Source organism: Salvelinus fontinalis, chromosome 11, assembly GCF_029448725.1.
Source record: "Salvelinus fontinalis isolate EN_2023a chromosome 11, ASM2944872v1, whole genome shotgun sequence".
NCBI classification, from domain to species: domain Eukaryota; kingdom Metazoa; phylum Chordata; class Actinopteri; order Salmoniformes; family Salmonidae; genus Salvelinus; species Salvelinus fontinalis.
In genome coordinates this window covers 39090342-39105304 of record NC_074675.1, presented here as the reverse complement: position 1 = coordinate 39105304, position 14963 = coordinate 39090342, and the positions used below count along the sequence as shown (strand labels likewise).

The 14963-nt window shown below is 48.8% G+C and overlaps 1 protein-coding gene across 1 annotated transcript in view; it reads left to right on the top strand.

Moving 5' to 3' along the window:
- si:ch73-335l21.1 (insulin receptor substrate 1-B) overlaps nt 1-14963 on the top strand; it is a 91821-nt gene that overhangs the window by 29309 nt on the left and 47549 nt on the right. Inside the window, exons 2-3 of the mRNA XM_055938681.1 lie at nt 9405-9709; nt 11633-14780. Of these exons, the coding sequence (XP_055794656.1) occupies nt 9405-9709; nt 11633-14780 (3453 nt within the window). The remainder of the gene's footprint in view (nt 1-9404; nt 9710-11632; nt 14781-14963) is intronic.

Genomic DNA, 14963 nt, shown 5'->3' with positions numbered 1-14963 from the left:
GTTGCTTCCTAAGTGGACAGTTTGATTTCACAGAAGTGTGATTGACTTGGAGTTACATTGTGTTGTTTAAGTGTTCCCTTTATTTTTTTGAGCAGTGTGTGTATATATATATATATATATATATATATATATATATATATATATATATATATATATATATTAGTTATAGTTATAGTTATATAGTTATATATATATAGTTGGGGGAACTCTGGTAAAACTGAAGCCACTTCCTCATCTCCAGCTGCACTGCCATAAAGAGGTTAAATTCTCCTGGTGGTCCTCCTCCGCCATGATACTTTGGCTTACCTTGTATTTTTGGATAAGTGATGAAGGAGAGGAAGCAATTAAGACTATTGAGATGCACCTGGTATGTCCTCCTCCAGTGCAGTCTTCACTCGTCAGTGGTTCTGTGACCTCAAAGGCCTTGACGTGGCGGTGTTTAACTCCGGACTTGGCCAACTGTCAAGGTTTTCAAGATGGCTGCCAGGTTGGTGAGGTTGTTGTGAAGACAATCTGGGGAAGACCGACTAGCACACTAGCTAACCTTCACGCTCACTTTCATGAGGCGCTACGGTTGATGACAAAGCTGGATGCCTCACTGATAAGTTTGTGAAATGAACCTTGGGGAGGTGGTGGTGTGTTTCTCTCCTCGGGGGGGCCTAGAGAGGCGGGGGGGTAGGCAATGAGAGAGCACGAGGGAAGGAGAGATGGGGAGTAGAGACAGACTGGGACACTTGGCAGCAAGGGAGATCTTATCAAATCAAACTTTATTTGTAAAGTGAATACTTTACTTTACCGTGAAATGCTTACTTACGAGCCCTTGATCAACAGTGCAGTTTAAGAAAAGTTGAAAATATTTACCAAGTAGACTAAAATAAAAAGTAATATTTAAAAGTAACACTAATAATAATAACGAGGCTATATACACGGGGCACCGGTACTGAGTCAGTGTGCAGAGGTACAGATTAGGTGAGGTAATTTGTACATGGAGGTGGGGGTGAAGTGACTATGCATAGTTAATAAACAGCGAGTAGCAGTGGTGTACAAAGGGGGGAGGGGGGGTCACTGTAAATTGTCCAGTGGCGATTTTATTAATTGTTCAGCAGTCTTATGGCTTGGGGGTAGAAACTGTTGAGGAGGCTTTTGGTCGTAGACTTGGCGCTCCGGTACCGCTTACCGTTAGCAGAGAAAAGTCTAACTTGTGTGGCTGGAGTCTCTGACAATTTTATGGGCTTTCCTCTGACACTGCCTATTATATAGGTCCCTGTACTCGGTTGGCCTTTGTACTTGGCTGTTCGCACTACCTTCTGTAGCGTCTTAGGGTCAGATGCCGAGCACATGCCATACCAGGCGATGATGCAACCGGTCAGGATGCTCTCGATGGTGTAGCTGTAGAACGTTTTGAGGATCTGGGGACCCATGCCAAATTGTTTCAGTCTCCTGAGGGGGAAAAGGTTTTGTCTGGCCCTCTTCACAACTGTCTTGTTATGTTTGGACCATAATAGTTTGTTGGTGATGTAGACACCAAGGAACTTGAAACTCTCAACCTGCTCAACTACAGCCCCGTCAATGTTAAATGGGGGCCTGTTCGGCCTGCCTTTTCCTGTAGTCCACGATCAGCTCCTTTGTCTTGCTCACATTGAGGGAGAGGTTGTTGTCCCGGCACCACACTACAAGGTTTCTGACCTCCTCCCTATAGACTGTCTCATCGTTGTCGGTGATCAGGCCCACCACTGTTGTCATCAGCAAATTTACTGATGGTGTTGGAGTCGTGTTTGGCCACGCAGTCGTGGGTGAACAGGGAATACAGGAGGGGACTAAGTACACACCCCTGAGGGGCCCCAGTGTTAAGGATCAGCGTGGCAGACGTGTTGTTGCCTACTCTTACCACATGGGGGTGGCCCATCAGAATGTATATGATCCAGTTGCAGAGGGAGGTGTTTAGTCCCAGGGTCCTTAGCTTAGTGATGAGCTTTGTGTGCTCTATGGTGTTGAACGCTGATCTGTAGTCAATGAACAGCTTTCTCACATAGGTGTTCTTTTTGTCCAGGTGAGAAAGGGCAGTCTGGAGTGCTATTTGAGATTGCGTCATCTGTGGATCTGTTGGGGCAGTATGCAAGCTGGAGTGGGTCTAGGGTGTCCGGAGGATGCTGTTGATGTGAGCCATGACCAGCCTTTCAAAGCACTTCATGGCTACCGAGTGCCACGGGGCGGTAATCATTTAAGCAGGTTACCTTTGCTTCCTTGGGCACAGGGACTATGGTGGTCTGCTTGAAACATGTAGGTATTACAAACTCGGTCAGTGAGAGGTTTAAAATGTCAGTGAAGACACTTGACAGTTGGTCCGTGCATGCTTTGAGTACAAGTCCTGGTAATCTGTCTGGCCCATTGGCTTTGTGAATGTTGACCTGTTTAAAGGTTTTGTTCACATTGGCTACCGAAAGCGTTTTTACAGTCATCCAGAACAGCTGGTGCTCTCCGGCATGCTTCAGTGTTGCTTGCCTCGAAGCGAGCATGAAAGGCATTTAGCTCGTCTGGTAGGCTCGCGTTTCTGGTCAGCTCGCGTCTAGGTTTCCCTTTGTAGTCTAATAGTTTTCAAGCCCTGCCACAGCCGACGAGCGTCAGAGCCGGTGTAGTAGGATTCAATCTTAATCCTGTATTGAAGCTTTGCTTGTTTGATGGTTCGTCTGAGGGCATAGCGGGATTTCTTATAAGTGTCCGGATTAGTCTCCCGCTCCTTGAAAGCGGCAGCTCTAGCCTTTAGCTCGATGCGGATGTTGCCTGTAATCGATGGCTTCTGGTTGGGATTTGTACGTACAGTCACTGTGGGGACGATGTCGTCGATGCACTTATTGATGTGGCCAATGACTGAGGTGGTGTGCTCCTTAATGCCATTGGATGAATCCCAGAACATATTCCAGTCTGTGCTAGCAAGACAGTTCTGTAGTGTAGCATCCGCGTCATCTGACTACTTCCGTATTGAGTGAGTCACTGGTAGTTCCTGCTTTAGTTTTTGTTTGTAAGCAAGAATCAGAAGGATATAATTATGGTCAGATTTGCCAAATGGAGTGCGGGGGAGAGCTTTGTATGCATCCCTTTCTGGAGTAAATGTCGTCTAGGATTTTTTTTCTCTGGTTGCACATGTGACATGCTGGTAGAAATTTGGTAAAACTGATTTAAGTTTGCATGCATTAAAGTCCCCGGCCACTAGGAGCGCCGCTTCTGGGTGAACATTTTCTTCTTTGCTTATGGCCTTATAGAGTTGGTTGAGAGTGGTCTTAGTGCCAGCTTCGTTCTGTGGTGGTAAATAAATGACTACGAATAATATAGATGAGAACTCTCTTGGTAAACAGTGTGGTCTACAGCTTATCATAAGGTACTCTACCTCAGGTGAGCAATACCTTGAGACTTCTTTAATATTAGACATCGCGCACCAGCTGTTATTGACAAATAGACACACACCCCGACCCCTCGTCTTACCAGAGGTAGCGTCTCTGTTCTGCCGGTGCATGGAAAATCCTGCTAGCTCTATATTGTCCGTATCGTCGTTCAGTCACGTCTTGGTGAAACATAAGATGTTAGTTTTTGATTTCCCGTTGGTAGGATAATCTTAATCGTAGGTCATCAATTTTATTTTCCAATGATTGCACGTTAGCAAGAAGAACGGATGGCAGTGGGAGTTTACTCGCTCGCCTACGGATTTTCAGAAGGCTGGCCGATCTTTGGCCAATTTTCCTGCATCTTTTCGTAACGCAAAAGGCGTGGATCTGAGCCTGTTCCAGTGAAAGCAGGATATCCTTCTCGTCCTACTCGTTAAAGGAAACAGTTTCTTCCAGTCCGCGGTGAATAATCACTGTTCTGATGTCCAGAAGTTATTTTTGGTCATAAGAGACGGTAGCAGCAACATTATGTACACAATAAGATAGAAAATAAGTTATGCAAAAAACGTACAAAATAGCATAATTGGTTGTAAGATGTCAATGTTCTTCGGCGCCATCTTAGTATGCTTTTTTGGGGGACCCAAGGTTTTATTGCCTCTGGGTGGCTTACACACACACACACACACTGCACACAGCTGTCCTGTGTCTCTCCCCACTGGTAACTCAAGCTGGAGTCAAGGGGGTATAGCAAAGCAGGCAAGATAAATAATGGGTCTTTAGGCCTCAGACGTCCAGCTTGTTGTAGTCCCCCCCCATGGTGCACATTTTGGCGTTTGCCGTAGCATTACACAGCTGATTCAAATAATCCCGGCTTGATGATGAGTTGGTTATTTGGCCAAAACCAAAACATGCACCCAGGGGGGTCCCCAGGACCGAGTTTTGGACACCTTGTGCTAGGGCACTGTGGTCAACAGCATGAAACAAGACCTAGTGGGAAAAGATTATTTCCATGCCAGCTTTAGCTTTCAGTGATTTACTGAGTGCTTAAACTAAGAGAGAGGCAAAGTTTTATCAAATTTGCCATAAACTTCAATTATGTGACTCTCTGATTTACTCTGTTTTGTTTAAGACCCAGAAATGTATTGGCAACGTTTTGCCTAGCACTCACAGAGGTCGTGCCCCGCCATGAATTTGATGAGATTGGAATGTAAACTCCACATAAAGTGAATCCATGAAAGGCAAAAGACGGTAACCCGCTAGCCTGAGAAGTGTTTGATTTCACCGCTCTATCAACAGTAGATTCATCTCGGATCATCTTCAACCATCTCCCCCACAGACAGTATACTGTGTGCTCTGTCTACTGTGTAAACTAAGCCCACATAATACACATTAAACCCTATAGCCAACCACACACTACATCACAAATATGTCCTACCTTACAAATGTATCCCATCTCATAACTAACTGTTCCCTACTTCATAAATATATCATACTTACAGTACTTCGGTCTCACAAAAAAAATAAGAGGTTTTAAATTTAACCTAAAGCTCGTTTCTGGTCAAATAAAACGTTATCCTTAACTTCACTACTGCTCTTCATGATGTGTTAACACCTACCCTACCAACACATATGCTCTACTTCACAACAGAGGACTACTCCACGGTATCTTGTCCATACTGTTGACCTTCATTAAACCGGGTAGCCTAGCCAGTGTGTGATAACAGTTATCACTAGGTCACACTCCGGTCATCGCTAATGGAAAGGGCTCGTCAATATCCCATTAGCCAGCTAGCACACACAGCTAGCAGCCCCGCAGGTTCATGGGCAAAGGACAAGCAGCTGTTATGGCCCCCTATAAAAGCTGACCTGGATAAGGAGGCTGGGGAAATACCGTGGTGCTTTGGCGCCAATGCCCTAAGTCATATCTAATGGCCTGTGGAGAGAGGCCCAGCAAGAGATATTAGTCTATATGGTAATATTTATCTCAAGGGGAGGGGACAAAAGGTACAGTAAATAAAGGATGTATGAATAGAGACGTGTGTAGTGTGTGTGCTGGACCTCACACTGCATTTGGTTGTAGACTAGCCACACGCGAAGCAGAATGTTGTGGTAAAGGTTGTAGTTAGGTTGTAATAAATTACTTATCTTGTATGAATAGAAGTGTGTGTGTGTGTGTGTGTGTGTGTGTTAACTGCAGACATTTACAGCCATTAATAACATGTTCTGGATTGGAATGTTGCAGTAAGGTTGAAATACAGTAATGATAGGCTACATGAGTAGAGTAGAAAGCGTTCTATTCATACTGAGGTTGGCTGTAGCCACTGACTAACAACGTGGAAAAGCCATGTGAAGCTGAATGTCGCAATAAAGTTGCCTTATGGTTGTCATGCTAACATGAACCGTCTTACTGTTCACCCAGAGAGGTGCTCCATGTAGTTCAGGTGCACAATGTCACTTTGACTATTATTGCCATAATGTTTTCTTATGAATCTTCAAGACTGCTGCTGAGGGCTTAATAAAGGATCCCTGTGTGTGAGGGCTGAGCTCGTTTGCAGTGTTATCTATCCAGGATGGGTGTGAAAGTTTAAACGTTAAGACAACATTGGGACGTTAACGCAAAGATTTCCCTAACCAAAAGCAATGTTTTTTTGTTTTTTTTTCTTCCACAAAATTAAAATCACAGTGCATTTATCACAAAACTACCACTAACAGGTCCCAATCATCATCATAAAGGGAACATTTTAAATGAAACAATTAACAAACGCATCAATGCTGTAAGGAGATATGTATCCTCCGTGAAGCTGGCCAGCAGCAGGCAAGCTACAACAAGCTAAATCAGCTGATGAAATCACTGGCGACCGATATACTTGCACATATTTTGTGTAGGAGTAGAGATGCCTTTTTGTCAACTTTCTTACTGTATCAGAGTATGAGTCTGTGTCTGCCCCAGTGCCCATGTTTCATAGCGAGCGAGTCATGCACAAGACAGGCAGCGGTAGACAATGGCATGTGCGTTTTGGAATATTGATAAGTGGCAGTTGATAAGTGGCAATGACGTCAAGTACGCATCGTCTCATTGCTCATTTTGGCCAAAACACTCGAAGACTCAAGTGATCACTATAGAACACAACAGCAAGTGGCACTTGATAAAGGGCTTAGGGGCCAAGTGTTCAGTTTGAGATTCAGCCTATGACTGAGGAAGGTAGAACTTGATGGAAAACCGTTTTTTAAACATTTTCCATTTGTCACATCCTTAATATCCAGGTGACTTCATGCTGGTGGTCCATCCCTGGTCCGTGTGCTGTACTTGACTGTACGGTTACCTCACTGGCGTTGCATTGCGTGAGCTAAAACCCTGCTCCTTCTCCACCGCTGGCTCTGTTAGCACTACTCTGCCAGGGAAAGGTCCCTTGGAGGAAGCACCAGTCACATCTATAATTCACACACTTCTGTGTAATATCAAATCCACCTCCCTCTTATGTAACGTTAGATGGATATAGCCTATTTGGTCACTTTAAGGCTATGAGAATTTCAACAGAAAGGGTACCAGTGCTACTGAGGTTTTCGGCTGCTCTGATTGCTGCAGACGTTGCGCATGGATCCGTGCGTGCGTCTCATTAGCAGGTGTAGGAGGGGAAACGGTGGCCTTGCGAGACCCAAGATCAAAGAAGGCGTTTGTAGGGGTGTTGAAGTGGGATTCAGGACGCACAGCTGATTTCTAACAATGTCTTCATAACAAACACAGACCTGCTTCCCAAATAGCTGAGGAGTTTTATAGGAGAAAATAAATACTTAGTTGAGCAGTATTTGGCATAGGGATCTGAGGCCTTGTGTGGGATGGTAAGACGGTGACCGGGAGGGAAATGGTAAGGTAGCCTTGATACTGAAAGAAAAGCAGAGAAGTGTAAGGGAAGGAAGGGGATATATTTTTTATTCCATTATTATTGCGTCTTGTTCAATGCCAGTCAGTACCATCCAGAAAGTCTACCTCTTTTCATTCCTCTGATTTCATTCATTCTTTCTTTACATTTTTTCTCTTCTCCCTTCATTTTTTTCTCAAGGATGTTTTGTTTCCCGTCTGTGTTCCCTCATCTTTCTCGGTCCCTTTGCCGCAATATCTCAAAAGCATCTCTTTCCTTTTAGTAAATCCAAATGCAGCTGGCAAGACAGGACTACACACACACACACACACACACACACACACACACACACACACAGCGGCCCATTAAATAGTCGTGTGGCCCAAGAGTGACTCATCTAATGTAGGGGGGACGTGCCTCATACACAGCCACTGGTCTACTGTCTAAGCCACTGGCATAGACTATAACAGAACACAACAGCTATTCTGGTTCATCATTCATTTAGTTGTAAGAGAGCCAGAAGAACAGACATGCAGGTTCCCCATACTGCGACCGCAACTAAATGTTTTGGAAACGGTTGTGGAAAAGTTAGTCATAACGGAGGTTGAGTCTGTCGTTGTGTGTTCGTGCCGAAGGTTTTTGTATATATATGGTTGTGATTGTTGGGTTGAAGAGAAGGCACGGTAGAGGCAGTGGAACAAACACACACACAGAGGGCCAAGTTTCCCTACACCTAATTGAGTCTCTACTATCCAGAAGACAAGGCAATGCCACTTCATGGAAGTACGTGAACACACACATATGCACACGCTCAAGTCTGATAATAATGTCGGAGGTTATGGAGGAGGGGAGGTTCTCTTCTGTTAAGGTGAAGTTGTCAGAGGTGCCTGTGTGAGCTAGTAGTCTAATCGTATAGTTTCAGAGTGTGTGGGTCAGTCAAGGAATCATTGACCCCATTCTTATCTATGAAAGCAGTTATTAAACAGGTGCCTACCATTGATATTGACAGAGGACGTCATTGTTCCCCATCAGACCAGGCGTGCTCAGTCTCAAGAAAGGTGTGGTCTTCTCTCTATACGGTGAATGACCTGTAAATGAGTGTCTTCATACTGCAACTCAACTCTATACATTAAATTAGCTATTCTATAGGGTTCTAATGTAGAACGTCTCAAACCTGCAAACATCAACCAAGTGTATGGAAAGAACTCCGCATAAGGGCCCCAGATATGTGGGATAGATGGTATCTGTTGCAGTGTCAGTAAAATTATTTTCACAACAGTTTTTTTTCATAGTCATTGTCCTTTTGAAGTGTTTGAATCCTCAACAGTTTGAATTTTCCGTGTGTGTGTGTGTGTGTGGCCACCGAGTTGGAACATGCAGGTGCAGGGAGAGCGGGACTCGCAAGCCACTGCATGCTCGCCTGAAAAGCGGATTGTTCAGAATTTGCTAAAAAGCTCGATATCAGCAGAGCTTGCATAATGGCGGAGCCTTGTTCTCGCGGGCTACGTAAATAGTGCTTTCACCTCACATTCCCTCTGGCAACTGATGCACGACGGTCATGTTTGCCCTTTACAACGTTGGTGATTTACCACTTTGTTCCTTTGTGTACCTCCTCACAACCCACATTAATAACTGATCTCTCTCTCTCTCGCTCGCTCTCTCTCTCTCTCTCTTTCCATCCCTCTATCCACCCACCTGTTTCTACCCCTGTATTCCATCCCTCTATCCACCCACCTGTTTCTACCCCTGTATTCCATCCCTCTATCCACCCACCTGTTTCTACCCCTGTATTCCATCCCTCTATCCACCCACCTGCTTCTACCCCTGTATTCCATCCCTCTATCCACCCACCTGTTTCTACCCCTGTATTCCATCCCTCTATCCACCCACCTGTTTCTACCCCTGTATTCCATCCCTCTATCCACCCACCTGCTTCTACCCCTGTATTCCATCCCTCTATCCACCCACCTGTTTCTACCCCTGTATTCCATCCCTCTATCCACCCACCTGCTTCTACCCCTGTATTCCATCCCTCTATCCACCCACCTGTCCCTCATCCTTTAACTTTCTGGTTCCATTTCTCTCTCTCCCTCTCAAACACTTTTCCTTAACTCTCTCTTCTCTCGGTCTTTATACATCTCGTCCCCACTCTCCTCCTTTCCAGGTAAGACGCCTACTACTGACACAGGTGCTGGAGGGGACTACGGCGTGCCCACCCCAGGCCCTGCCTTCAAGGAGGTGTGGCAGGTCAAGGTGTGGCCTAAAGGGCTGGGTCAGGCCAAGAACCTGGTGGGTGTCTACCGGCTGTGCCTGACCGACAAGACGGTCAACTTTGTCAAGCTCAACTCGGACGCGGCCGCCGTGGTCCTGCAGTTGATGAATGTGCGCCGCTGCGGTCACTCTGAAAACTTCTTCTTTGTGGAGGTTGGTCGCTCTGCGGTCACGGGCCCCGGGGAATTCTGGATGCAGGTGAGATGAAATGTAGCACAGGCCCAGTCTCTGGGGTTACAGCTGTGAATGGCTATGGTGTTTTAATTGGCAAGCAGTGTATTCCTACTGATGCATGACCATTTGATGTTGGCTAAATTCAAAGGAAAAGTTACAGTAGGGAACTTGTTAAGGGTTTGGTTGATGTTAGGTTAAAGCAGGGGTCCCCAATTACAGTACATTCAGCCGTGGGCTGATTTCTCCTTGATTGGATGGTCGGGGGGGGGGGGGGGGGTGTGTCAACTTTGGACACACCTACTCATTGCAGGATTTTCTTTATTTGTACTATTTTCTACATTGTAGAAAATGGTACAAAACTATGAAATAACACATATGGAATCATGTAGTAACCAAAAACTGTTCAACAGATTCTTCAAAGTAGCCTCCCTTTGCCTTGATGACAGCTTTGCACAATCTTGGCATTCTCTCAACCAGCTTCATGAGGTAGTCACCTGTAATGCATTTAAATTAACAGGTGTGTCTTGTTCAAAGTTCATTTGTGGAATTTGTTTTTTCCTAAATGCGTTTGAGACAATCAGTTATTCTGTGACAAGGTAGGGGTGGTATACAAAAGATAGCCCTATTTGGTAAAAGACCAAGTCCATATTATGGCAAGAACAGCTCAAATAAACAAAGAGAAACGACAGTCCATCATTACTTTAAGACATGGCCAGTCAATGTGGAAAAAGTCAAGAACTTTGAAAGTTCTTCAAGTGCAGTCGCAAAAGCCATCAAGTACTATGATGAAACTGTCTCTCATGAGGACCGCCTCAGGAAAGGAAGATCCAGAGTTACCTCTGCTTAAGAGCAAGTTCATTAGAGTTAGCTGCACCTCAGATTGCAGCCCAAATAAATGCTTCACAGAGTTCAAGTAACAGACACAACATCAACTGTTCAGGCCTTCATGGTCGAATTGCTGCAAAGAAACCACACCAATAAGAAGAAGAGACTTGCCTGGGCCAAAAAACACTAGCAATGGACATTAGACCGGTGGAAATCTGTCCTTTTGGTCTGATGAGTCCAAATTTGAGATGCTTGGTTCCAACCGCCATGTCTTTGTAAGACGCAGAGTAGGTGAGCGGATGATCTCCGCATGTGTGGTTCCCACCGTGAATTATGGAGGAGGAGGTGTGATGGTGTGGGGGTGCTTTGCTGGTGACACTGTCAGTGATTTATTTAGAATTCAAGGCACACTTAACCAGCATGGCTTCCGTAGCGTTCTGCAGAAATACACCATCCCATCTGATTTGCACTTAGTCCCACTATCATTTGTTTTTCAACCGGACAATGAACCAAAACACACCTCCAGGCTGTGTAAGGGCTATTTGACCAAGAATGAAAGTGATGGAGTGCTGCATCAGATGACCTGGCCTCCAAAATCACCCGATCTCCTCCCATTTTAAATGGTTTGGGATGAGTTGAACCGCAGAGTGAAGGAAAAGCAGCCAACAAGTGCTCAGCATATGTGTGTATTTCTTCAAGACTGTTGGAAAAGCTTTCCTCATGAAGCTGGTTGAGAGAATGCCAAGAGGTCATCAAGGGTGGCTACTTTGAAGCATCTAAAATCAAAAATATATTTTGATTTCTTTAACACTTGGTTACTACATGGTTCCATATGTGTTATTTCATAGTTTTGATGTCTTCACTATTATTCTACAATGTGGAAAATAGTTTAAAAAAGGAAGAAAAACTCTTGAATGAGTAGGTGTGTCCAAACTTTTGACTGGTACTGTATATGTAGTTTGTTTTGCTCAGAAAACTTGGGGGTACAAATACAATCACGTGGGCTGAATTTGGGCCACGGGCCGCCTATTGGGAAACCCTGGGTTAATTGTTAAGATTAGAGGTTAGTTAGAACATGTGGTTGTAAACACACAGAGTATGACTATCTTGTGCCTCATGCAGGTGGATGACTCGGTGGTGGCCCAGAACATGCATGAGACCCTACTGGAAGCCATGAAAGCCCTGAGTGAGGAATTCCGCCAACGCAGCAAGTCACAGTCCAATTCTGGGCCAGGTGGGGGAGCCACTGCCTCCAACCCCATCAGCGTCCCCTCGCGACGCCACCACCCCAACCCTCCCCCCAGCCAGGTGGGCTTCACCCGTAGGCCTCGCACCGAGCCGCCCGGAGGGTCTGGAACTGGCGGCAACAGCGCCAATGCATCACCCACCCCCCGCCACAGTTTCCCCAGGTCAGGCACAGCCAGCGACGGGGGTAAAGGAGAAGAAGGCGTGGGGGGAGCGTGTGGAGGTGTAGGTCAGAGTTCCAGTCCTACCACCAATGGGTCCTCCTCCACTACGCCCATCCTCAGGTCCAAGTTGGCCCGTTCTGCCTCCACCCCAACCAAGAACAACTCCCTGAGCCTGATGCGCTCCGTCTCCACCCCAGCCCCCTCCCCGGCTCCAAGCTTGTCCTCCAGCTCCAGCCACGGCTCTGAGTTTGGAGTAGTGGTGGCTGCAACCGGAGGAGGTGGAGGAGCAGCAGGGACCGGTGCCTACAGCCGTCTCCCCTCCCACAACGCCTCTGTGTCGGGCTCCCCCAGCGATTATGGCTCCTCGGATGAATACGGCTCCAGCCCTGGGGAGCACTCTGCCCCCTCCCCCAACATGCCTGGAGGGTCAGCCAGGTCAGGTCATTATCAATCCCTGGACGACGAGGCTGCTAACTACATCCTAATGGGCCAGCGTGGTGGTGCTGTAGCTCCAACATCTGGCTCTCTGCCTGCTGGAGCATCCAGCTCAGCCCCTTCCCACCAGCCCCAGACCAGGAGGGTCCTGCGGCGCTCCTCTAGCCGGGAATGTGAAGCCGAGAGGCGGTTGCTGAGCAAGCGGGCATCCCTGCCTCCCATGGCCCTGGAGCGCCTGGCCCCTCGACCCCACAGGGGGGAGGAGGAGCAGGATGAAGACGCGGCGGACTACGCCATCATGTCCCGCAGCACCAGCGGGGATTCCTTCACCACCTGCGTCTCCTCACAAAGAGACTCTGAGATGAGCCCCGGTGGAGGGGGATACCTGGACGTGGCTGTAGAGTTGGTTGGTAGTGGAGGTATAGTGCGGGATAACGGCTATATGTCCATGCTACCGGGAGGAGTTACCCAACCTCCAGTCTCCCTCACCCACTCGCTTTCCGTCTCTGTCGCCGACTCGGAGTCCAAGCCAGCGGATGACTACATGGCCATGACGCCTAACAACAGCGTGTCCCCCCCTCAGCAGATCCGGCCCCCTCCTGGCTCCGGCGACGGCTACATGATGATGTCACCCAACAGCAGCTGCTCTCCGGACCAGCGTGGCTGCCTGGGAGGTGTGACCTGGGTGGACAGCAGTAGTGCCGACAGCCGGGCGGGCAGCGACTACATGAACATGTCCCCCATCAGCATCCGCTCGGCCAACAGTAGCCCCCCTCCCCCCGAGCAACCCCCTCAGACAGACTACCACCCCTCACTGCAGGCCCCCAAGATGGTCTACTCCTACTACTCACTTCCCCGCTCCTACAAACACACGCCACCTGGTGGACACTTTGAGGACGGTCCTGGCCGAGGCAGGAGGCCCAATGGGAGCAGTGATGTTAGAGGAGTTGGCAGGGCGGTGGTGGTTCGTCAGGACCCCAATTTGGGTGCAGTCCAAGGTCGCCACCTGTCCCTCTCCTCGTCCTCATACTCCTCCAGCTCTGCCAGCAGTGAGAGCCTAGGGGAGAACGAGGACAGGGCTCTCCAGGGAGCAGGGTCCTCAGGTGGGGGAGCTCACTCTAAAGACATGGGGCTCCTCCAGCAGAGACGGGCAGCCCCCAAGCAGGGCCAGCAGGGGGGCCCCAGGACCCGGCCTGTCAGCCTGTTTGTGGACGTGTCCAAAGCCAACACCCTCCCCAGGGTCCGTGAGAACCCCCTCCCCCCGGAGCCCAAGAGCCCAGGGGAGTACGTCAGCATTGAATTCAAGGGTGACAAAAGCACCAGAGGAGGGCCAGGAGGTGGGGGAGGGAGGGGACTCAGACATGGGATGTCCCTGCCTCACGGCTCCAGCCAGCGCCCTTCACACCGGCCCGCCTCTTGCCTGGGGGGGTTCCTGCCCCTCTCCCGAAGCCCCTCCACCCCCCAGACCCCCCTCACGCCCCTCACCCCTCCATCCGCCTCAGAATATGTCAACATGGACCTGCGGCCCTCACCGTCCCCCTCTCCCCTCTCCCTGACACCACTGAGCTTCCCCTCCTTCCCCACCCCACCAACGCCCCCTCCAATGATCCTGGCCCCCAAGGCCCGCGACGAGTACAGGGTGGCCCTTCAGCAGCAAGGTGGGCCAGAGGGTGCTGAAGCGGGGCCCAGGACAAACAGACAGACTACCCATGTAGTGGTGACTCAATCAGAGTCCCCTACCTCCTGCGGGGACTATACAGAGATGGCCTTCAGCCTGAAAAACAACACCGTCCCCAGCTCCACGTCCAACAACACCTTCCCCAAAGCCCCCTCCCCAGGCAGGCCCGATCCCCCAGTCCCTGTCGTCACCCTGGGCCTGGACTTCCCCTTGCCTAAACCTGGGCCCAACCCGGACCACAGGGCTAAAGTGATCCGGGCCGACCCCCAGGGCCGCAGGCGCCACTGCTCCGAAACCTTCCTCAACCCCCCCCCTCTTCCTCCCCCCTCCTCCAACTCCTCCTCTGCTGCCTCTCTCTTCCCGGAGCAAGCCCAGGCCGTGGTTCGCCGGCTTGGGTTTGAGGGCATGCTGTGGGGGAATGGAGTGTCGGCCGAGCATCTCCCCTCGCAGTTCCTCCACCCTGGGCCTGGCCTACCCGCTGCCCAGGCTTTGTCCATGGAGCAAGGCCTTAACTATATAGACTTGGACTTGGCCAACAAAGAGAGCCTTCATTCAGCCTTAGACGGGTCCTCAACCGTACAGGCTATCCCCCCTCGCCTCTACTCGTCCGTACTGAATGGGGGGGTGGGGGTGTCCGGGGCGGGTATCGGGGGCAGTGGAGACTCCAACCTCAACACCTATGCCAGCATTGACTTCTACAAGTCAGAAGAGCTGCGGACGCATCCGAACGGAAACAAAGACGGTACAGGTGAGTTCATTTCTACTGCTTTTGCCATATTTGGGGGGGAAGTCTAAATGTCCTCTCTCTGTGATGTTTTGTGTACAGCTTTGGTTTCTCTCCTGCTTCTCTTCCTATGCCACCCCTCTCTTTCTCTCACTCTATCTCGCTCTCTCTTCCCCCTCCATTCCTGTCTCCTGCTGCTACTGTCTG